This window comes from Barbus barbus (assembly GCF_936440315.1).
Source record: "Barbus barbus genome assembly, chromosome: 26".
Lineage (NCBI taxonomy): Eukaryota > Metazoa > Chordata > Actinopteri > Cypriniformes > Cyprinidae > Barbus > Barbus barbus.
Genome location: NC_136754.1, coordinates 29,393,377 through 29,417,376, shown reverse-complemented (window position 1 = coordinate 29,417,376; position 24,000 = coordinate 29,393,377). Strand labels below are relative to the sequence as shown.

The 24,000-nt window shown below is 35.7% G+C and overlaps 1 protein-coding gene across 1 annotated transcript in view; it reads left to right on the top strand.

Annotated features, from left to right (window-relative positions):
• Positions 1 to 1,741: 1,741 nt before the first annotated feature.
• The window catches only part of LOC306846520 (desmoglein-2-like protein), a gene marked incomplete at its 3' end in the record, with an annotated part of 36,915 nt that continues 14,656 nt past the window's right edge, over positions 1,742 to 24,000 (top strand). Inside the window, exons 1-9 of the mRNA XM_079379953.1 lie at positions 1,742 to 1,819; positions 2,669 to 2,791; positions 3,233 to 3,388; positions 4,394 to 4,532; positions 17,270 to 17,430; positions 18,024 to 18,158; positions 18,690 to 18,875; positions 23,288 to 23,553; positions 23,641 to 23,783. Of these exons, the coding sequence (XP_079236079.1) occupies positions 1,772 to 1,819; positions 2,669 to 2,791; positions 3,233 to 3,388; positions 4,394 to 4,532; positions 17,270 to 17,430; positions 18,024 to 18,158; positions 18,690 to 18,875; positions 23,288 to 23,553; positions 23,641 to 23,783 (1,357 nt within the window). The 5' untranslated portion in view covers positions 1,742 to 1,771. The remainder of the gene's footprint in view (positions 1,820 to 2,668; positions 2,792 to 3,232; positions 3,389 to 4,393; positions 4,533 to 17,269; positions 17,431 to 18,023; positions 18,159 to 18,689; positions 18,876 to 23,287; positions 23,554 to 23,640; positions 23,784 to 24,000) is intronic.

Below are 24,000 nucleotides of genomic sequence, written 5' to 3'. Positions count from 1 at the left end.
GGAATGCAACTCATTCGCTTAAAAAATGTGACCAGTTTTAGCTTGAACTCGGTCCCTCATAGTCTCCTAATATTCACATTGACTCATTTCCTCCCTCATACTTGCAAAATCCTTGGCTTCATTTCCAGTCAATCTGGCCAAAAAAATATTTTAAGAGCAAGTAGATGCCTTATCTTGACTTCCTTTCATGTGGTAAGTGGTTTACGGGATGGGATTGGCGAATCGAAAACTTCAACTGTTATGAAATAGCTCAGTGTATAATAAACACTATTTGATTATACAGTAAATGTAAAATTGAACATGCTTTATATTTTAAACTTGATTCAGTGCTAATTTTGTAGCTCTCTTCTCAGCAATTCAGTGTCCTCAGTTGATGTTACAAAACAGGAGTTTGTCATTTATTTAACACTTTCGCAATGTTTACCTGAGAAATGATTCTGGCTTGATTCAGCACGTTAATGGTGATTCTCATATAAACACTGGAGAAATGTTCATTTCAACTTTCTGGGTGTTAAATATTCCATTTTAAATTTGAAGTCTACTTAAAATTTCAACTTAGAAATCAGGACAGACCTCTTCTTTGAGTCTGTAAGGGCAAATTATCAAACACAAATAAGATATTGAAAGATATTTATTGTGAATAATCTATATAAATAAATATACATTCAAATGTTTCTCTGATATTTGTATATAGCTAGAAGATAGATACTGTTAAGATACTGATATTAAGTAAATATTTAAGATTTCATTTGTGCATACAGTAATTTGTTTTGGCTTGTAAAATGACAAATAAAAATTCTAATTTCCTCACAGTATTTAATTACCATTTTTAAACAGTCATGAATAGGCTACAGTATCCTCATTTATGTTTTAGGCAGGAGGTCCTTGGAATTAGTTTTATTGTTTTCCAATCAGAAAGTCTGAACTGGAGATTTATCAGAGCACTGAGAAGAACCTTTAGAAGAGTAATACACAGAACAGACACATGCTTTAGACATTCCTGAAGGTTATGTCCAAGCAAAAATGAGGGGAAAAGACTGTCCAATTCTCCTTAAACCCCGCATTCCACACTAATGCCTAAAGTGAGTCATTTATTTGAGTGATTTAGTACCAAGGACATAAGAATGTCAACGAAAAGCAATGAATAGCCGAACTAAAACGACGAATTGTAAAAAAAAATAAAACGACCTGCTGAAATCTTTATAGGCTAATTATTTAAAATGCTGCATACTCAGATGAGCTAACAAAATATGTTCTGATCATGTTTTGCTATCGTTCCCATTCAGTGTTGAATGAACATTCCAAATGTCCATTAATGTTCAAAAATGAGAACGTTATGAGAACATTCCAGTTTAGAATTTTGCAAACATGGGAATGTTACTTTGTAATGTTTTCTGAAACAAAAACGTTAGATGAACACGTTTAAACGTTAAAACGTTTAAAACATAAAACGTTTAATAAACGATGTTTTAGTAGCCTAAAGCTATAAGTCTGACTATTAAAAAATCGTTTTTCATAACTTTGAGGGCCAGTTAGTTCTGAGAACGTTCATTGTATAGCTGGGTAATGCAGCAAGTCTAATTTATTTTCTGAAATACTAGTAAATGTTTTAGGCTGTATTTATAGTAGGTTTAGAGTCATTGCGTGAATGCAGTGCATTGTTTGTGGTGTTATTATCAGTGTCTCCCGCCCCTCCGCGCTCCTCAGAAGCTCCGCCCGCCGCTGACCGCTCTTCAGTCCGTGTCAGAGTTCCGCGAGTAACGGCAGCAGAATGGCGAAGATCTGCGGTATTTTACTGTTCGGAGCGCTGATTCTGGCGGTGAGCGAAAACACTGAAAAGTTTCCAGAGTTCATATTGACTTGTATATAATCTTTAAACTTTTGTCTGCATCCTCAAAGTTTCTTTCATATGATTGTTTTCTAAACCCTCTCTGAGCACTTGTTCATCAGTGCGTGTTAAAGATGATAATTCAGTCTGCTTTAGGTGTGTAAAGTGCTGTTTTGTGTTCATGTTTGCGCTCTCTGCTGCTCATGCTCACACTCATGTGTGATAGCCAGCAGTTTAATCAACTCTGGGAACATATTAATTAAAGAACTGTATATACAGGCTAGATGCCACTTAATACTGACTCTTTTTCATATGGATAGATATTATTGGTTCAATTATTGCATTACCAGATTGCCAGAGGAAGAGAGCATAGTTTTACAGGGTGGGAATTACAGAGGAAGTCCTTAAAAGTATAGCCTAATTCTTTTCATATGCTGGTGATTCAACTTTAGGCATTTATCAGGGAATTATTCTTATTAAAACTAACACAAAGTTTATTAACACTTTTATTCTTTTTGTTTTTGTCTATTTTAAAATGTCAGCTTTCCTACAGTCATGGCTTTATTTTCAACATCGCAAACAATTTAGCCAACAATGTTTTTTGTTGTTGTTTTTTTTCAAAAATAAGTGCTACTTGTTTACAAGAAGACAACAGAGTAATTCGAGAGCATGGTTGAGATGAACGTGAAACTGGATTTATGGGGGAAAGTCATGGTAATAATTGTCTTGTGAGCAGAAGATTTCATCATGCAATCAAGCTGTAAATTTGACATATTGTATGAGTGTTATTACCTGTTTTACTGCTCTCTCACATTATTTAGTGCTTTTGTGTTTGTGTAGATACTGAACACTTCAGCATCTGAAGGACAACAGAAGAAAATCAGACAGAAGAGAGAGTGGATCATCCCACCACACAAACTGAGGGAAAATTACGATTATACACATCAGGAATACATAGCCAAAGTAAAATCTTCATTTTTTAGTTTTCTCTGAAATGAGGTCAAATTAAAGCTATTTTTGAGAAAGCTAAACTGTTTTTTGACCTTGGATGCATAAACCTGTTTTAGGAGACTCATAAAGAATATTAGCAACCTTAAAAATGGCATAATAGGGCACTTTAAATACTGTTATTATTATTTTACACGCAACAGTACCTTTCTGAACAATAGTGAGTGATGTTTTCAATGAACAGTTGAACTGAAAATTTATAAATAGAGCAAATAAGGTGATATTTAGTCAATCTCTCCAGATTGAAACATTTTAAGCACTTTTCCCAATCTTCTGCAATGAATTATCATGTGCTAGTATGAATAAACTCTAGTAATGTAATACTGCATGGCTAAAAAAAAAAGAAATTGTTTAACAGATGCTTCTTTTTAAAGTGTAAAATGTATCTGTTTGCAGATCCGTTCAGATGAGGAGACCAGGTCGAGTATAATATATTCACTGACTGGATCTGGTGCTGACCAGCCACCCATCCACTTGTTCACTGTTCATAGTGAGACTGGCTTGGTCAGGATCCATGGAGTGTTAGACAGAGAGAAAACTCCCATTTATTATGTGAGCAGCTCTTTCATCTTTTACACACGATTATAAACATTTATTGCATGGGTGTCTGTCTTATGGACGTATACCGATGAGTCGGTAAGAACTCGAGATAGCATCTAGCAGCAACTTTTCACAGGAGAGCTGGATGTGGGATTGTCATGAAGTCATGAATGTCATACATTCTGCCTGAATGACTCGATTACTAAATGAGGTGCAGCTCATACTAAAAACCTGTAACTTGTATTTTCTTAGCCATAGCACATGCTTAAATAGATGTCATTGAGTTGGTGTGTGTGTTGTTTTCACAGAGAAATCATGATTCATTAATAACTTTGCACTCACATTTTCTCTCTATTTCAAATTAAATTTAAAACCAGCTCCACGCACATTCAGAAATCTCGGTGGATTTAGAAACATGGCATGTGTTAAAGGAATAGTTCACCCAAAAATGAAATGGAGCCAGAATGTTTCATAAATGTCGGTTGATTTGCATATCACCTGCACAGATCAGGCTTGCATGAACATGACCATCACTAGACGACAAAAACAAACTTATCATACTTTAAAAAGAGTGTAGCAAGCTTACAGAAATTAATAGAGAGAGTTTGTGCTTGTTGATCAGAGTTCACATGCTTAGACCGAGCAGAGAAACAGCATTGAGTCGTACAGAAGAGTTCTGACATGGTTTCATGATATTTCTAGCACAGCCTGGCTTATCCTCTCTATCAGGAATACTTATTTCCCATCTGTGTTTAGTTGAACGGGTGTTTGGTGTACTTCGTATTGCATTTTTCTCCTTGAATACAGTTTTAGAAAACATCACAAGGAGAAAATGAAGGGTTATGAGAGAAGGATAAGGGAGGGGAAATATGGATATCTGTCATAAAATACACATTACATAATACAAAAATATATAAATCTATGCTGTGACTTTAAGAATTTATACTGAAAGTAGTAAATGGCTGTTATGACTTTTATGTAATTTGTGACATGTTTGGTGATTTTCTTGTATTCCAGCTCCGAGGGGTTGCCAAGTTTCGGAATGGCAATAATGCAGAGAAAGATATTGATTTGATAATCAAGGTGGAGGATGAGAACGATTGTCCTCCTGTGTTTAACCTGACAACCGGAGCTGTTTATGAGAAGAGCGCAATAGGTACTGCCATCATTCATCATACTTTTGATACAATCATGAAATTAACCTACCCAGGCTCATTGCAATCACTACCTATATTTCTGCAAATCTTTGGTGATATTTCCAACACAATAAATCATTAACCTTTTAGCGACACTCCCCTAACATTTGAATTCTGAACCGCTGTAGTACTGTACGTATCTGAAGCAACGTAATAAAAACACAGCAAGAGCTTCAGAGGACATGATGGACAGTGATACACATTTATTAGGCTGATGATACAACTTTTGAGCAATGTTGCTTGTGCACTTTCCCATTGAGAATGGGTAACAAATTTCCATCTGGATAATTTAGATCAGTTGCCCGTTGACGGCAACATTGCTCAAAATGTTGCCCGTGTATCATCAGCCAAAAAGTATCTAAAGTATAAATATGTAACAACATTTCCATGGCTTGGTATTATGGGCCTGTTTACACTTGGTCACTTCATGTGTTTTCTCTGACCAGATATCTATTTTATTTGTTAAAACATTTCCGTTTACACTTGGCCACGTAAATGTGTCTTTGCAAAACGGATATAAATCTAATGTTCAATTCCCACGCTGCATGCAAATTTACCAGAGTTCACATCAACGAATGCAACAGATAAGTGCTGCATTTTATTAATTATCAGTAATTTTAAGATCAAACACCTCAATAGGAGAGAGCACGGCATCAGCACTGGAAAGATAAGTCAGCCTCACTACTTTTAATGAAGATGATTGTGTGTTGAGCACACAACATCTGCGTCAGTTTGCGTGTCGGCTCGCTGAAGAGATACTCAGCTACTCGTTCCCTCACACGTTTATTATTTAACATTTTGGGAGGAGTAAAATCTGCATATGTGTGTTCTAAATATTTCAGAGTGCATTTACACCTGGTCTTTTCACGATCGAACAGCTATCCGATCGGAGAAAACGCATGAAGTGACCAGGTGTAAACAGGCCCTATAACTACAAACATGTACCATAACATTTCCATGGCTTGACATTATGATTCGGCATGTGCTGTAAAAGTTTTAAAACATCATAAATTATTTTTTTCCAAAATGAAAGGCTGTAAAAAGTGTCAATATTCTAAGTAGTCAATTAAATTGTAATTTACAGAGGTGTAAAAATTTGTTGATGGACAGAAAAAAATGACCCATTGTTTTTTTAAGTCACAAATGTCTAACATACTATATTTAAAAATCCTTAAACAATAACATGTAGATACTGCTGCCATGCTTCTCTAAGGGGAAACTCCACCTAAACATTCCGTAACAGGTGTATATGATTTTTTCTGTGGAACACAAACAGAGCCTCCTGTTGATGAATAAAATACGTAAGCAAATACGTAATGGCAATTTTGCATAAATTAAATTAATAAAGACCTGGAGAAAGTCTGCAATATTTTTACTGACATATTAAAAATTAATCTTAACATTGACAAAGCATAGGTAACATATGCAAACTAATTTTTACAAATACATAGTGTAAAATAAAAATATATGAATAATATGAAAGTAAAGTTTATCCGTAATGATGAAATATTAATGCGTTATAATAGGTTATGACATTTGTTTGTGATGTTATATTGTATTTATTGTACATTGGCTGCTGCTCGCACATTCAGTTGAGCAAGATCACAGTGCATCTCAATTCTCACAAAGATGCTTTCTGTGTCCATTCGAGTTTGTTCTTTCAAGGTAGCCTTTCAAGGTTTCTCCATGAGAAAGTGAAAATTGAGAAACAGCTCTAAACTTTTAAAGTGAAACTAGGTGTGTGTGAAAAAAATACTAATACATATCACACCAGTGTTTCCTGTAGCTGATTGTGCAAGTCTTGCACAATACTGAGTATGAATTTTAAATGATAATACCATACCATAACAAGATAGAAGGAGCTATAGATGTAGCATTTAATTATTCCAATGCTTTGGAGCCGCCATTGCAAACTCCCGGTCAATTTCAATCTAATTCTAGAATGTCTAAGGTCATCTGACTCTCTGACCTGAGGGTTCTGGATGGTTTATGTATGTGAAGAATATGCAATAAATATGAATGTTTTACAAAACGCTCCTCCAAGGGATTCGGGAGACAGCGGGTAAAGGGAAAACAGGCTTTTAATGAATCAAGGGTTTCAGAATACAAGAAATCAACATCCATATAATGTTAACATAACTTTAAGACTCAACAAAAATAATGACCAAACTGAATGCTTAGAAAGAAAACAGAAACAAAGGAGTGAACGAGATAATGACAAAACACAGGTGAACGGACTTAGCCTTAATTAACTAACTTTTGTTTCTCACAATTTCATGTACAGTATTTATGTAAAGTTCTTGAACAGTCTCAGTTTGTGTATGTCTATGCAACTAGGTATAGTAGTTATAGGATTTATAGTATATGTATAGTCAGATGGTCTATTTTTGTCTATAGTCAGAAGCTCTATTGTTTTTTTTGTTTTTTCTTATACTTGCATTGTTATCTTATGTTTAACTAGTATGTAGCACCGTGGTCCTGCGAGACACGACATTTCATTCCACTATATGTCCACACATGTAGCAGAATGACAATAAAGCTCAACTTGAACTTGAACTTGAATAGGAAACTGAGGAAGAACACACACGTAACAGAATGTGGCAAGATATTTATACAAAACAATCAATAAAAGTGAGGATAAAATAGCTGTTACATGCTGTTTCTGTCTGGCATTTGCATTCTGGACCACTTGAAGACAATTTACCAATAACTGGCTAACACCATATACAATGAATGTATTGTAATCCAGTCCAGTTCTTGCAGAAATAGAAGCATGAATATTTTTTTTTTCAAAATTACAAGACATAAACAGATTAACCTTTGCTATTGATTTCAGATAGAAAAAAAATAAGATTTGACTACTGAATTGATCTGTATATGAAATTTCAGAGAATTATCAAATTTTTGATTTGATTCTAATTTTAGATTCTTACCTACAAATTTCCAGAAGGGAGCCACATTGCCCCCTCAAACAATATTCTGGGGAGCCCCAAACCAGATTATTTCCGTTTTGCTTTCATTCAAATTCAGGGAATTGTGACATCCAAGATTTCATTTTGTGTAAACACCTTAACAGTGACTTATCTTGTTTCTGCAAAGGTTAGTACACCTGAATGTCATCTGCTTAAAAATTAAAAGATGTTCCATGCTTATGAATTATAGAACCTAAAGGTTGCATAGTTATGTGCTAAACAAAGCGCACGTCAAAGGAGTATATTCGTAAGAGTTTTTAATAATCCACAGGATGAGAAAGGCACAACCAAACACAAATCCAAAACGTGAAATCAAACAACAGCAGACAAAGGAAGAATGATGAACACAGACTTTGGCCATTTCTCAATATGCGTACTTGTCTGTACTTGTGTTCTTGTGGACTTGTGAAACGTCATCAGTCGCTGCCGAAGTACTGTTCCAATTCAAAGTTCACATCTAGCCAAGTCCAGTTCAAATCCCCGGATGTGTTCTTGATCCGCCCCTTTTACCGAGGATGCATCGAGAGGTGACTTGTGCGGACTTGATACGGGCCATAACCCAGATTTCAGTTCGTCCTCCCGTCCTCGAGAGTTCGTTCTTCCGAGTCGAACTTGGCAAGTCCAAACTCGAAAGGACGGAAGTCCAGACTCTGCGAACTTGGTATTGAGAAGCGGCCTTTAAATACTAAACATAATCAGGGAGGAACAGAAAACAGGTGTGGAACTAATTAACTAATCAGGGCAACTAAGGAAAACCAGGCCAAAGGAAGACAGAGAAACGAAACTAAAACAGATCAACATGTAACACATATATAATGAAAACAAGATTGGGCCAAGCATGGATCCTTGTGGAACACTTCTAGACCCTAGAGCCGTTTTAGAGTAATGTTGACCAAAATAAAGAAAGTCCCATTAAAAATTAAGGACTTGAAACATTTAAATGTCATGCCCTGAATTCTCATGGTCTTTTCTAGAGAAGAATATCATGATCAGTGGTGTCAAACACTGCGCTGAGGTGTAATAAAACTAAAATCACCAAGCACCAAAATTAAAATATCATTTAAAACGTTCAACAATGCCGTTTCTGTGCCATGATTTGCTTTACACCATTTACTGCAAAAAGTCTGGCCTTTTCTAGAATTTTGGATAAAAATAGTCATACAAAACAAATGGATCCAATTTTTACTGGATCAGCTGTACAATGTTATGCTAAAAACTTATTGGAACTACTGCTGTTTTAAAACTTATATTAATTAAATTCAGTATACTGGGACCAACAATATCAAAAGTCTGCTTAACTAATCTTGATGGGATAACATTGCAACCAAAATTTGCAAATTTCAACTGGCCAACTACCTCAGCTAAAGGCTAAAGATAAATTGGTGTGAATTGTTCAAAGACATCAGAAGTGGCCGAACAGGCAAAATATGAAACCTGATTTCTGTAGGCAGATCAGGACGTTAAAGAGTTGAATTAATATTGAACAAAACATTATAATTACTTGTGTGCTTTAAGAATAAATCATCTAAATAGCTGTCATGCAAGATGTGACATGAAACCTGTAACATGTCCTTCTTCCACCTACACTCTGATTAAGTTCAAGGTATCCCCGTCATCATGACTAGGTCTACATATGTGCTGTATGAGGTTAAAAGAGTCAATCATGTCCAAAAAACAGTTAAAAAGAAATAGCTAATTACGTAGAGCACTATAACAAAGACAATACCTGATCACTCCCTAGTAACGACTGAAGTTTCTGTAAGATGTTGTATAGGAATTTCTTTAGAATTTGGGATGAATGATGATTAGAAATGTTTTGTAATAATGATGTCACACTTACCCAAATCATAAATCTGATATTACTGGATTAAGTGCATGGTTAAATGTTAAGATGTTTATTTTAACCTGTTATAGTTATTAGTTAAACTGTATAGTTTCTTAGTAATTGTAGTTACTGATTAGCTAATTATTACTAACTACTAAATAACTAATAAAGACTAGTTTCTTGTTAGTTAATAGTAGTTACTAGAATGATATTATTGTCTTCTTGATTTGTTCATTTGTAGTTATTTAGTAATGATGGAACAGTACTCTAAAGTTTTACCCAAATGTGTTCATCTATATTTAAGGATAATTTTGATTGCACAGCTCTCTCCAGGTCATGCAAACCGAGTTAAAATCTAGATGCTGACTTGGTAATCTTTCGGTAAAGTGATTCTTTAGTTGATTAACTTGTGTTGGGTCTGCTCTCCTGACATGTTCCAGTAAAATGCATTTTTTAATTCGATTTAATCGGCGGCGGACCTGTCAAACCTTCACTATCACGCTCGTTTCCTTCAGTCAATCACTTGTTCCTGGTTAATTTTTTAGAGAATTTGTTCACACAGTGCTTCACTTACTTTCTCCAGCTTGCACTGTAAATTATTACTTAATGTCTTCTGTGAAACAAAAAAAACAAAGAACAAGTTGGGTTTTTAGTTAATTCTATATTAGCATGTGAAATGCAGATGAGGCCACATTTCTACATGGGTAGTTGTTGTAATTGTGTTGCACACACACACACACACACACACACACACACACACACATGTTGGTTTTTGTGGTTTATGGGGACTCTCCATAGGCGTAATGGTTTTTATACTGAACAAACTGTGTGTGCTATTGCCCTACACCAACCCTACACCTAAACTTAGCCCTCACAGGAGACTTTGTGCATTTTTAGATTTTCAAAAAAACACCATTTAGTATGTTTTTTAAGCCTTTTGAATTACGGGGACATAGGCAGTGTCCTCATAAACCACCTTCATATTGTAATACCTCTGTCATAGCATGTCATTATACAAATTTGTGTCTTCATAAACCACATAAACATGCACACACACACACACACACACGTAATCACAAACACATTAATTGGCAATTCATACATACTGTTTATACATATATCTCTTTAAACTATGCAAAGCGATTTGATCATTTTCAAGCCAGCTTTGTGTCTGTGATTACAGTTTTAGCAGTTGCAACTCTTTTATGTATGTTGTTGACTTTGTGCAAACAGGTTCTGCCAGGTGAATATTTAGGTTTTCGCCCACTATTTTTTTATGCTGATGAAAGCTTGCCAAGCTTTTTGTACACAGTCATAAGCGTAAAGGCTGTTGTTCTTAAAACACTTAACAATTGGACTGTAACGGTTACAGATGCTTCTGCTTAACGTGCTTTCATGATTTGTCCTTTTTGGACGTCTGACAAGTCACCCACAACTACTGAACACAACTTATACTACACTGACATACAAACTATAGAGTATAGACAACAAAATAATAAATCTAATTTAATTAATTACATGATGTGGCAATTAATTCATCTAATTCATCTCAAATTAATCACATCAATTTTGGCTGAGAAATTCCTCGCCAAAAGATCATTTAAAGTCATTATTGTGTTAGAAAAGCATTGAATAGACATTTCAAAAATTAGCTTTAGAAATAAATATTTTGATTCAACATTGCATAAATAATGATAATATTTAAAATACTGAAATATGAAAAAATTAAATGATACTCTAAATATGAAACTAAAACCAAGTCAGTAGCAAGTCACTGTCGTAATGAGTGAGTCATTCAATCACTCAAATCATTTGTTCAAACGCCTGATTCATTCAGAAACAAAGGCTGTTTCTCAAACGGAAGGCTGCATCCTCCGGAGGTCGCATTTGTAGGCTGCATACATCATAAAGATCTTATTTTAGAATATTAACAGTTATAAATTGGACCATTATTCTTAGTTAAGTGTAAATTATTGTAATATGCTCGCAAATGTAATGTCAGTTAATGAAATAAACCAGGCTTGATGACGTATGCCGCTTACAAATACGACCTCCGGAGGATGCAGACTTCCGTTTCAGAAAAAGCCAAAATAAGTGTTTAGGCTTGTTCGAGATGCATTGCCCAATGTGTTTATGAATTAATCACTGAATCATTGGCTCATTCGATTCATTATCAACCACAGACTCATTCAGTAACGAAACACGGCTGTGTTGCTCATAGATGCACAACAGTTCTGCTGTGGCTATTTTCGTTTGCAAAATTGAGTAAAACCAGACAATAATGTGTTTAAAAAGTAAAACAATATTAAAATATTTTTTATTGTACAATTATATAAAATCAATATCACATAATATCACAAAAAAGCATGTTGCAGCACTAATAATATTGCAAAACTACATATGATATACATTTAAGACAAACCTCATACATGGGACATTTTTGCCCTCATATCTTGAATATTAGGGGCATATAACTGCATTTATCACACAATCAGTCATCATGCATCATGTTCATCAGTAACTGCATGCAATGCAACAGTTAAACTGGCCTGGGGTGGGTTATTATTCAATAGTGGCACCTATAAAATTTCAACGAAGTTCCTGTGTTTCATATATACATCTACAAAATTCGGTAGACACATGTAACACACCAATACCTACAAAAAAATTCCCAGTATGAAGTCCGAAACTCAACAGGAAGTCTGTTATTTTGTATTATCTTGTTTTCCGTTTTTGCTATTTTCAGGCGTCATATATAAATTAACTCCTCCTAGAGATTTAAACAGATCAACACCAGATTTGGTCGGTGTAATCTAAAGCCCGTGTGACGTTACATTGCGAAGATCTTAAGTTTTCATTGTGTCTGTGGCGGCCTGATGAACTTTGATGTTTCGCCATGAAATAGGAAGTTGCTATAACTCAGGCATACAATGTCCGATCTCCCCCAAACTTCACATGTTTGATAAGAGTCCTGTTCTGAACACATTCCCGTGCCAATATTTAGATTTAGTCATAGCGCCACCTGTTGGCAACAGGAAATGTCTTGTTTTATACTAACATATCATGTTCAATCTGCACCAAACGTCATGTTTCATCAAAGTCCTGGCTTGAAGATATCTACATGCCCATATCCAGTCATAGTGCCACCAGCTGGCAGCAGGACGTTTGGCACATATAAATGTATTTCTCCTATATTTAAATGCACTTTAAATGCATATTGCTGACCGTTTGCTGTTTTCCTAAAGCCACCGGGTGGCAGAGAGCCCGGGTGCAAGGGCCCTTTCAACGCTGCTTGCAGCTTTAATTATTTTTTTTCCCATTATGTTTGTTCATAATTAATTGCACCAAATTAACATGTTAAATCGTTACATGTCAAATAGTTGATATCCCTAGTCTGTCTGTCTGCCTCTTCATTGTGCCAGTTGCACGCATTTCATATTAATGTCCGTCCTCTCCTCCCCAAACACTGGAAAAAGTCTGGAGCTGAGGCTGATTACAGAACGACTCTGAGAGCTGAGTGCTGGAGAGAACATGTCATTTGTCACTGCTGTCACTTCGCACCACTGATAACAAATGCAAAAACCACTCAGCTATAAAAATAACAAAATCCTGTGCAATACTGGCATTGAATGTTCATGAACTGTGGTATGCGACTCTCAGGCTTTTTGTGTTCTTTGATACAAAACTGAAATCTAGTTAAAAAAAAAAAAAAAAGTTAAATCTTTTGGTTTTAATGATGAATTTCAGATAAGAAAAAGTTGCATTGAGTGCAAGCCTGATGGTTGCACCTGTGTAATTTAGCTCATAACCGGATATTCCAGACACGGCTAGGAGACATTGCTGCACTCTTCTCACATGTTGAATATGTTCAGCCTCAGCTCTGAAAAAAAATGAAGATATCATCGAGGCACACACATAGTGTACATAACAGTAAAGCATGTCAAGAATAGCATTAACCAGGACTTGAAAAACTGCCGGGCTGTTAGTGAGGCCGAAGACTTTGACTCCATAGTCAAACTCAAAGGTCAGCAGGGCGAATTTAATGTAGTTTATTTTACCTCCAATTGCCGATGCATGGTCTTAGTCAACTGTCTTTAATTGCAATCAAAGGCAAACCTAGCTTCGGCCAGAGAAGTGGTACTTTTCTTAATAATTTTCATGAATTCTGACAAACAGAATATTTTCAAGAAAAAAGAAAATCATCTGAAAATGACTGAAACACAAATACAACAGTTAAACAGAAGCACAGAACACAATCATATCCTGCTTATATTCAACAGTAATTGCCATTTGTTACATATGATACTTACCTGTTCTCACATGTTGCCTTACTCACATGTTCTGTACTGTACATGTTAATCATCAGAACATGGACTGTGAAACACAATGAATAAACTATTTTTTGAGGTTGTAAAGCAGGAATCGTCATGCTCTGGGCATGTAAGGACAGTCACACAGATAAAGCCCACATTTTCATGCTCCGATGGCACTTTCATTCACAACAGACGCCTAAGCAGAGCGTATAAGAACATTCAAATTCATTGGCTTATCGGATCTGGTTGAAATTTGTATTTGGAAGAAATGACGAATTCAGTACCGTTTTTCACACTTCATTTTCATTTTCACTTTTTCAATGCACAGTATCACACACACACAGCATATTGCATGATGCATGCAGTCATGAAACCAGAGACCATCCTCATGAAATCTGATCACAGAGTGTAAATTTGTCTTGTTGCCCAACCACTTGTGATTGGATTGAATGAAACTCATCTTAAAACAGTGCCTTATGTACTTGTTTCTACTGGAGGTCCTATGTATATTTATTCACAAATAGGGATAAGAATCAGGTAGAACAAAGCAGTTCCTATTAGTGTTAACCTCCTGTTTTCAATGACAAAAATAGAACAGTAGTAACAATATAAGTAGAGTGAGATGAATTATAATTTGAATCTGCTGTAGTGAGCTGTTGTTCAAAACATGCACATCGGCTGAATGGATTCGAAAAGGTAAAACTCAACTCTTGGGGACTTGGAAAATTAACCTATTTCCAAAATAAAAGTGGAGTGTTCCTTTAAGTAGGGATGTCCTGAACCGATCTCAAGGATCGGGACCGGGGTCGATCTGTAGGTGACAGTATTCGCCTTGCAATAGATTTGCCAACCGCCATCAAAAAGAAAAGAATATGCTCAAATGTTTGCATTCAGCCGCTATTAAATCTAAATGAAGAAATGCATGTGTGAGAACCAGTGACGTCTGTTCTAGCGTGTCACATATGTTTGTGCTTCCGTGTTCAATGTATCTGATGCACACTTTTGTAATGATCACTCTTAATTTATCATTTTGATCTGCTGTCAGACTATCTGAGACATCGTTGTCATAATGCGTTGCTGTGCTTTGTGACTGGCATTCTGACACTGTGAGCTTCATGCTTTCTAACCATATGTCCACTTTTAATACTAGGAATAAACAAGTATCGGATCAGGACTCGGCAGATACTCAATATTCAATGACTTGGATTGGATCAGGGGCACAAAAAAACCCGATCGGGACATCCCTAGTAGTAAATCTAGTGTAGTATGTCATTATTACAGAAGATGAAGCCTATCTGCTCCAGTGTATTTTCTAATTGACATTTTAACAGAGTTTTTGTTAGGAGTGGACATTTCACCTATAGCGTGCTGATGACATGAGACAATACTGAATCAATAATGAATAGAAGAGAGATTGTTGAGAGATTGGTTGCTGTATGTATTGTGGCCGTTTGGATAATAAAAGGTTGGGTGAGTGGCGCTCTATTGTGTCGTGTCGTGTCGTATCGTATCGTTAAAAATAACACACAACCTATAGATGTTAGAAAAAACAAATGAGATGAAAACACTTTTGCTAAAGCAAACATGCCATTTTAGCATGCTTTGACAAGCCGATGAGTTTTCTTATCGTGACTCGTTCCCGTGCAATGCTGTTCCAGGTGAACAAGAATAGAGAGATTACAGACAAAACAGCACATACTGTACATATAGAACTGTTAGCGTGATGCAAATGTCAAAATATATTAGTTTACACATCAGATAATCTGCCCCGTAATCAGTGTTGGGTAAGTTACTTTCAAAAAGTAATTAATTACAGTTACTAATTACTTAATCAATATTGTATTTAAATTACTTTACTAATTACTCTATCTGAAAAGTAACTTAGTTACTCAATAAGTAACTTAATTATTCAAATCGCTAATTAGGCTACATCTTAAAATCCCTATAAACCTTAATAGAAATTAAACTCTATATTCTTTCAATTCGAGTCAAACATAGAATAGTTTAGCCTTTTAGCTTTAAAACAACTGTAATACTTAAACATTTTTATGAAAAAAAATGTAACCACCTTTGGTTAACAAATAGAAATACTCTGCAAAATATCTGAATAACAAAAAGGCTTAAAAGTTAAACAATACATTTCAGTTTGGCAAGATGTTCAGGAAAAGCCCAACTAGTAAAATCTGTACAGGTTTATGTCAAAATAACACGTTAACTAATGTAGGAAAGAATAAATTACAAAAATGATCTTCTCTGCTGCATAATGTCAGATCGCGCTGTTCTTATGAGGTAAATTTCTCATAGCAGGTCTTCTTTCAAAAATGATGAATATTAGATGATTTTTTTTTTCTTAATATTTTACATTTTTTTTTGTATCTATGGGCATATGCGCGCAGGTGACTGCATATAATGAGCTCAGACACGGGAAAGACTGTACCTTGCTTTAGTTTCATACGGATTGCATAATCAGAAACATTAGTTTTTAATTTGAATTCGTTCAAGTGTCAAGTAGACACTTCAAGATTTTTAGATTCTATTGATTTTAGTCTTATATGTATCTGAGTCAGAGCCGGCGCCAGGGCACCTCCATCAGTGGGGCATTTGAATTTCTGGGGGGGGGGGGGGGGCACAAATCACGTTTTGTGTGTGTGTGTGTGGTGGGTGGTGGTGGTGGTGTGTGTGTGGGGGGGTTCGGGGTGGGATGGGAAGCGTGCAATCTGTGATTGCGTGCAGTTTCTGACGCTCGCTAAAGCGTGCAATCGCTTTCTTATGTGCGCTGTTTTACCGGTTTCACTTTCGCTTTCGAAACGATCACGTTCAGCAAGAAGGGGAGAGGATGGAAAGTGGGGGGCACCGTAACTCTGCCCGCGAATGCCCCCTCTTGGTGCCGGCCCTGATTTGAGTATTTAAGGTTTCTCTGTGAATCAGGAAAATCTGAAAGTGAACGCACCCGCACGCGGAGGGTTAAAGCCGCTGCATTCAATATCTTTAGACGGTAAATTTAGATTTCAAATTCAATATTGCTTTTAGAACTGTTGAAATTATTTACTGTATGTAACGCAAGTACTTTATAAGTAACTGTAATTAAATTACCTAAAAATGAACAGTAATCCCTTACTTTACTTTTTCAGTGGATAAGTAATTTAATTACAGTAACGCGTTACTTAGTAACGTGTTACACCCAACACTGCCCGTAATCATAATTTGTGACAATAGGAATAAATGCTGTTGGTGTTTTACTGCCACTAGTGTTCATTTCAGATGGAAACTGCTGTGAATTGTGTAGGTGTGTTTTTGAAGTTTTGCACAAATATAGGTAAAGGCAAGTTTTTCCAATAAGCTTGGTTTGTCCATCAATGTTTCACATGTAATGTACCTTATTTACTCAATAAGCAGCAAATCGTGAGTTTATTAAGGGAACACTCTTAATAATGAGTATGTGTTTCCTAATCTAAAGGAAAACAAACAAAACACATTTCCCAATATATAGACAAAATCAGCTCTACAGATTGTTTGGACACTATTGAATACAGTTAAACATTTCATGAAGTTTATTTGTATTAAGTCTACCGCATTTCATTTTTCAGCCGAGTTTGCAACAACGGTCACCGCAACAGACGCAGATCAAGAAGGAACTATGCATACAAAAATCGCCTACAGCATTGTCAAACAGCATCCCGAGAACATGTTCTTCATTAATCGAGAAACTGGTGGGATACACGTCATGTACAACACGCTCGACAGAGAGGTATGCAGTCGCTAATATTTCAATATTACTGCATTTGCAAACAGTAATTAATTTAGCTTGAATCAGTTTTGTAGTTAATTTCAGCCTTGGTATTATTTATTTTATTTTTTTATTTACTCTTGATTAAAGATTGAAAATGTCCCATTTCCTGACTTTCTGAACATTGATTTCTTCTACGTTTGTTTGTTTTTTTGCCACAGAGTTGACTTAATTATTTCCTTAATTCATTCATTCATTCATTGCTGCACTGCATGCATTTATTTTTCCATCAGGAAATGCAAAGCGAGTTTTTACAGAAACATAATTGATGTTGCATGATGTTTTATAGGTTGTTGTTGACGTTGTTTATAGGTTGTTGTTGCTGCTTATTTATAGGTAGTTGTTAAATTTAGGCATAGGATTAAAGGATCTAGAATATGTTCATTCAGAATAATGCATGTGCTATATAAGTACTAATAAACAGCCAATATGCTAGTAATGTGCATGCTAGTTAATATTGAGATCTGGTCCACAAAACGCAAGTGCTACCAATCCAAATTGTATTGCACATATACTTCCACGTGTGACTGATATTTGTGCTTTTCTCATCACAGAAACATGAAACATACACGTTGATTATTAAAGGGACCGATTTGGATGGACATGCGAACGGAAATACAGGAACAGGAACTGCTGTCATCAAGATACTTGACGTCAATGACAACATTCCTACTTTGAAGAAAAACTTTGTAAGATTTTATTTTTTGAGTATTACCACACCAACATACCAAATGACTTAACTAGTGCTGTCAAACGCATCCAAAATAAAAGTTTATATATGTGTTTACTGTGTATAAATACACACACATGCATGTATATACGTATTTAAGAAAAATATTATATTTGTATATTGTATATACAATATAAATTACATAAAAATATATACATATAAATATTTTCAAAATATATACTTTATGAGTGTGTATTTATATGTACATAATAAATATACACACTACACAAGAATATAATTATGTAAACAAAAACTTTTATTTTGGATGCGATTAATCATTTGACAGCACTAGACTTAACACATCTTTAGTTTATTATGAGTTGTTGGGAAAAATAATTATGCACATACAGTACTTGTAAAACACATGCATTATTATTTGATATTGCACATTTAATTGATATGAAATGTTTTGTCATTTAAGACAATAGTTAAGTTAGCTGTTTATGAAAGTGCATCTGGTTAATATATATGAAATCACTTTGGTTTTTAGTATGAGTGCCGTGTGGAGGAAAACACTAGAAATGTGGAAGTGGTGAGGATTCAAGTGATCGACGCAGATCTGATCTATACTGAAAACTGGCTGGCCGTCTTCACAATCGTGTCAGGAAACGAAGCTGGTTATTTCTCCATAACCACAGACAACAAGACCAACGAAGGCATCCTGATTCTCAATAAGGTAGACTGATCAGTCTGTCATTTTGCTTTGTTTTTCTTTGCACAACAGCTGTCAAGATGAATATAGTTTTAACTGCACCTTCGTTCAATAGCCTGACTGCAGTATCCTTCAACAGTGTCTCTGCAAAATCTGCATTACATTCTGACAACTTAAACAAACAATCTGAGATGTGCAGTGTATTCATAACAGAAAGCTGTTTGGATTTTTTTCTTACTTAAAACCTTTGATTTCGAATGCAGTAACACCTACTTCAGTTGTGGATTATTTTCTTGTACCCTTTCATGGATTGCTTCATGTACCTTTTCTTCTGAGAGAATCAAATATTGAAACTCAACCGTTCAGATTCTTCTGTAAAGCAGATCTAAAGAAAACAGTGTCAATATTGATCTAAAATCAGCTCCGTGTTGGTTCAGTTCAGATCAGTAACTGTGTGAAGTTCATCAAATTGAAGCAAGATCAGTTCAGCTGTAAGCAGCTCTGTGAAAGGCAACGATGTTGTTCTTTATTCAGCTTTAATCAGTTCAACAGGTCAAGATAAAAGATTAACAGATTTATTATTTGATGTAAAGAGAATTTTTGATTTGTATTATTGCATGTTTGTAGAGGAGACTTCTATACATATTAGTTCAATTTCATATCTGATTTATTGCCTCCTACGCACACCTGTACCAGTTTACAAATAAGATGCTCAGATTGTTAATAGCAGACTGAAATGGTCAGGGATGTTGAAAATGAACTGTTTTCTAACATTAGCTAAAAGCTGAATAGTTAGCTGTGTTAGCACTGCCTTTTCTTCAGTGGCAGTTACTCAGCTTGTGCAAGACTTGAAATATGCTTATGGGGCCAAATAAGCCGCTGACAAATGTTCAATCACTGGACAACAATCTGCGCAAGCTGAGGACGCTGGTCTTGTTCCAACACAAAATAAATCTGCTTCAGAGAAACTTGTGGAGGAAGCTGCTGTGGTTCTCCATGCATACTGGACAGGGTGAACTTGCTCATTCTGCCGTGTGGCTTTGCTCTACTGATCTGGGATATCTAACGCTTCTGTGCTGGCTGCTCTGGTGTCCTTATCACAGCTGTGTACCTGGCACTGAAAGAACTGCACGAGTGTCTATCCAAGCAAACGCCACCCTGAGGCTACTCTTAATATTTCCTCTGCTTTCTTGTTGTTCTTGTTCTTTTGAGGGAATCAGCATCATTCTCACAGAAGTCAAATATACTGACTGCAATTAGAACAAGTTTTCACTGACATTTTCAGTCTCTGTTGTACCCACATTTTAAAAATGTTCCACAGCAACAAAAAAATAACATACTTAAACCTCATAATGCATTCATTATCAATAATCAATAATGTGTTCATTCATTAACGTGTATTATTTCTGCATTCCGGGTCCGTTTGGACCCAGAGAATCATTATAAAACAGTAACAACTTAATATTTTTCAACTACAACCATATTGTATCTGATCAGCAACTTCTCATTAATGAGTGAATATGAAAAAAAAGAAAAGTTTTAAATGTTGCACATACTGTAAACCTAAATAAAAAATGGATAGATAGATGATATTGATGATAAATATTTGTTGTATAAATCATACGAACATATAATCTGAAAATTACCAGTACTAACCCCATTTTAATTGAATTAAATCATTTTGAATTTATAATTCGCGATTGCTCAAAAACAGTCCAAATGTATGAATCATATATATGTATTTCTATCAAAACAACAGAAATATTAAAGTTAAATAAATAGTTGCATAAACATTCAGTTTTTCATGCTGCAGTGGTTTGTCAATAGACGTACATATTCATGTTCATCAACAAAACTCAGTCCCATAATCCCATAATCATTGCGGTTAATAGTGTTCACCATCTGTTTGAGTACATGCAATTTGTAACTAACTGCGTGATTTTTACTGTACATTTCAGTCATAATCATCACTAATAACCTACTCCTATATATATTGTAGAAACATAACATTTTCTGTAAAAGCTGTTTTGCAACTATTTGTATCGTGAAAAGCGCTATACACAAAAACTTGAATTAAATTGAATTGAAAAGTGTGTGAGATATGCGGAAGCGGCTTTTTTACAAAGGTTTTGACACTAATATAACTTTACTAAATAATATAACTTTAGATAATTTTACAAAAAGTATTTTGATACCTAATGGTACTCCATACCTGGTCCAACACTAATGGCCAGATTTACTAAACAGGGTAATTTAGCCTGAGAGTGCAATTCCAAAACAGCGCCGATGGGCGTGTAATTATCTGCCGGTGATTTACTGACAACACGAAAATTAAAGAACACAGATGCATCATCTTATTTCTGTCAGTCCTCTGTTGTGTGTGTCTTGTTTCCACGTGTGCCCTGTGTTTCTATGCCCATATTTGGTTTGTTTCCTGCCTCTTGTGCCCTTATTTGGTTTGTTTCCTGTCCTTGTCTGATGTAATCATTAGTTTATTCGTGCCTAGCTGTGTCCGTTAATTTACCTGTGTATTTATAGTCCTGTCTGTGTTGTGCCATTTCGTCTGGTCTACTCGTTACTCCCCGGTGTTCCTGTCTGTGTCAGCCTTGCCTTGTCCTGCCATGTCTTGATGTTGTTAGTAAAGACTATGATTTAAAGTTACATCCTCGTATGCGTGTTCCTGTGTCCTCCCTCGTGTGTGCACCGTGACAATTTCAATAATGACTAACGCAATTTACAAAGCACAGTGCAAATTAGCGTAAGGATATGTTTTGATTTGGATAATGTGCTCCGTTAATACATGTGGGAAAATTCCTCTTCCTTCTTCCACACGCTCTCTGTTCTCTGCTTCCTGCTAGAAACAACAAATGCAGCCATTTCAAGCACAAAACAGTTTAAGACAGTTTTTTGGGGCATTATATAATGACAAATACCAGTAATTACACAAGCGCAAATGTTAGTAAATCGCTTTGCTTGATTCGTTTTAATAATCTTTTCCTATAAATTTTGTGTCTGAAAGGGAAACTCTTACAAATGCATATTCAATAAAGTCAGGTGCAAAAATAACTGTGTCCACATCTTTTCAGCACTAATTCTTCACTGCACGTCTTTAGTAGCCTAAATCCTGACAGTACTATTTTAACAACAAAAGACGGTTTGCGCTGGCGCAAGCTGTTAGTAAATCTGGCCCTAAACGTGTTGCATTTTTTGAAAGTATTATATCATAATTAATTGATCTGAGAAACTGTAATCTTAATCATGTTTCAATAGTTTTATTATTACATAAGCAAACATGTTACCCAATCATTGCAGTGGGCGTTTATATTTAAAGGGGTCATATGACGTTGCTAAAAAGAACATTATTTTGTGTATTGGTGTAATGCAATGTGTTTATGCGGTTTAAGGTTAAAAAAACACATTATTTTCTACATACTGTACATTATTGTTGCTCCTCTATGCCCTGCCTTTCTGAAACGCATAGATACAAAGCTCATCTTTCTGAGAAGCGAGGCCCCTTACTGAATTGTGATGCCGTGTCCCGGCGCGACGACACAAAAACAATAAAACTTATTATTAACAAGGTATTTGTTGCATATAGTGTGGACATAATTACTGATTATAATGACTTATACTGTCTTTTTATGCATCGTGTTGCATCAAGCCGCGTAAACATTACCATGTCTGCATTTGTGATCGGAGAAACGACCAACAACAAGCACTACTCTACACTGCTCAAAACTCTCGTTTGAATAGTCAGTAGCAAAACTGTCCTTGCAAAGTTGGAATTACCCCATTTTATAGAAACAGCCTTTGTGCAAGCCAGCATTGTAGGCTAACGTTACTCTCCTAGGTTCAGGAAATAGTCCTCCGTTAAATGCGCTGCACACACTCTAATATTTGGGTTGAACTGTTCTGGAACAGTGTTGTAAATACAACTTAACCACTGATCTCTTCTAGTTGTGTCCTCTTTTGGAAGCCCAAACAAAGCACTTTCACTTTCACAATGAAACACAGCGTCTCCAGAGCATGGCGCTGGCGGCAGCAACAATACTACAGCCAGAATAATAGTACCGCCTTCTTTCATTGCAGAGTCTTACATTTGCTTTTTGGTTTTGAGACTTTAGTCTTTGCAACTTCAGGGATCTTATCTATGCACGAACAGCTTGTAACACTCCAAAGAGAAAGGTGATATGACTACTTTAAGGATTAAAAGTAACATGCCCTTTTAAATAGTGTTCAAAACAAAGATTCAAAAACAGGGTAGAAAATGACCCTTTATTTCTAAATGATGATTACTTTTGATGTAAAATTCTTTATAAGTGGACCTCAAGGAACAGGAATAAATGTGTGTTTGATACGTCAAACTTCCAGCAGGAAGTCTCCTGCATTCCTGCATCCCCCGTTTCCTGCTTCTCACCCTTTGTTTGCTTTTACAGGAGCTGGACTATGAAGAGCTGAAGGAAATCAAGCTGCAGGTGTCTGTCGCTAACAAGGCACAGTATCACTCTTCAGTCGTCGTAACAGAGAGCAAGACGTACACCGTCCACATCAGTGTGGTCAACCAGCCTGAGGGCCCTCGCTTCAAACCCGCCGTCAAAGTCATCACCATCTCTGAAGAAAGCACAAGCACTACTTTAAGTAAAGTCATAACCACTTACTCAGCAATAGACAGCGACACGCTACTAATAGCTAATAACGTGAGGTGAGACTACAGACATTGTACAAACATACTCAAGAATGTGGTTTTGTTCAGATGTTGAAATAAAACTATTTGTTTAATTCATTTTAGGTATGCAAAAGGACGAGACATTGACAACTGGCTGATTATAGATGAGAGGACGGCTGATATAAGACTCAATAAAATACCAGATTATGAGTCCAAGTTTCTGATCAATGGCACATATTATGCTCATATAATCTGCATCACTAATGGTGAGTGAGCCTGTGCTGATACTACATTTTATGATATGCAGTGCTGGTAGTAACTGATTACGTAATCTGGATCATGTAATCAGATTCCAAAATTAAGTACTTGTAATTAAATTATATTACATTTAAAATGCTTGTAATCAGATTCCAATTACTTTTTATGGATTATATGATTAAATATTATTCACACAATTATTCATAATTTACTGTTTCACCCCAG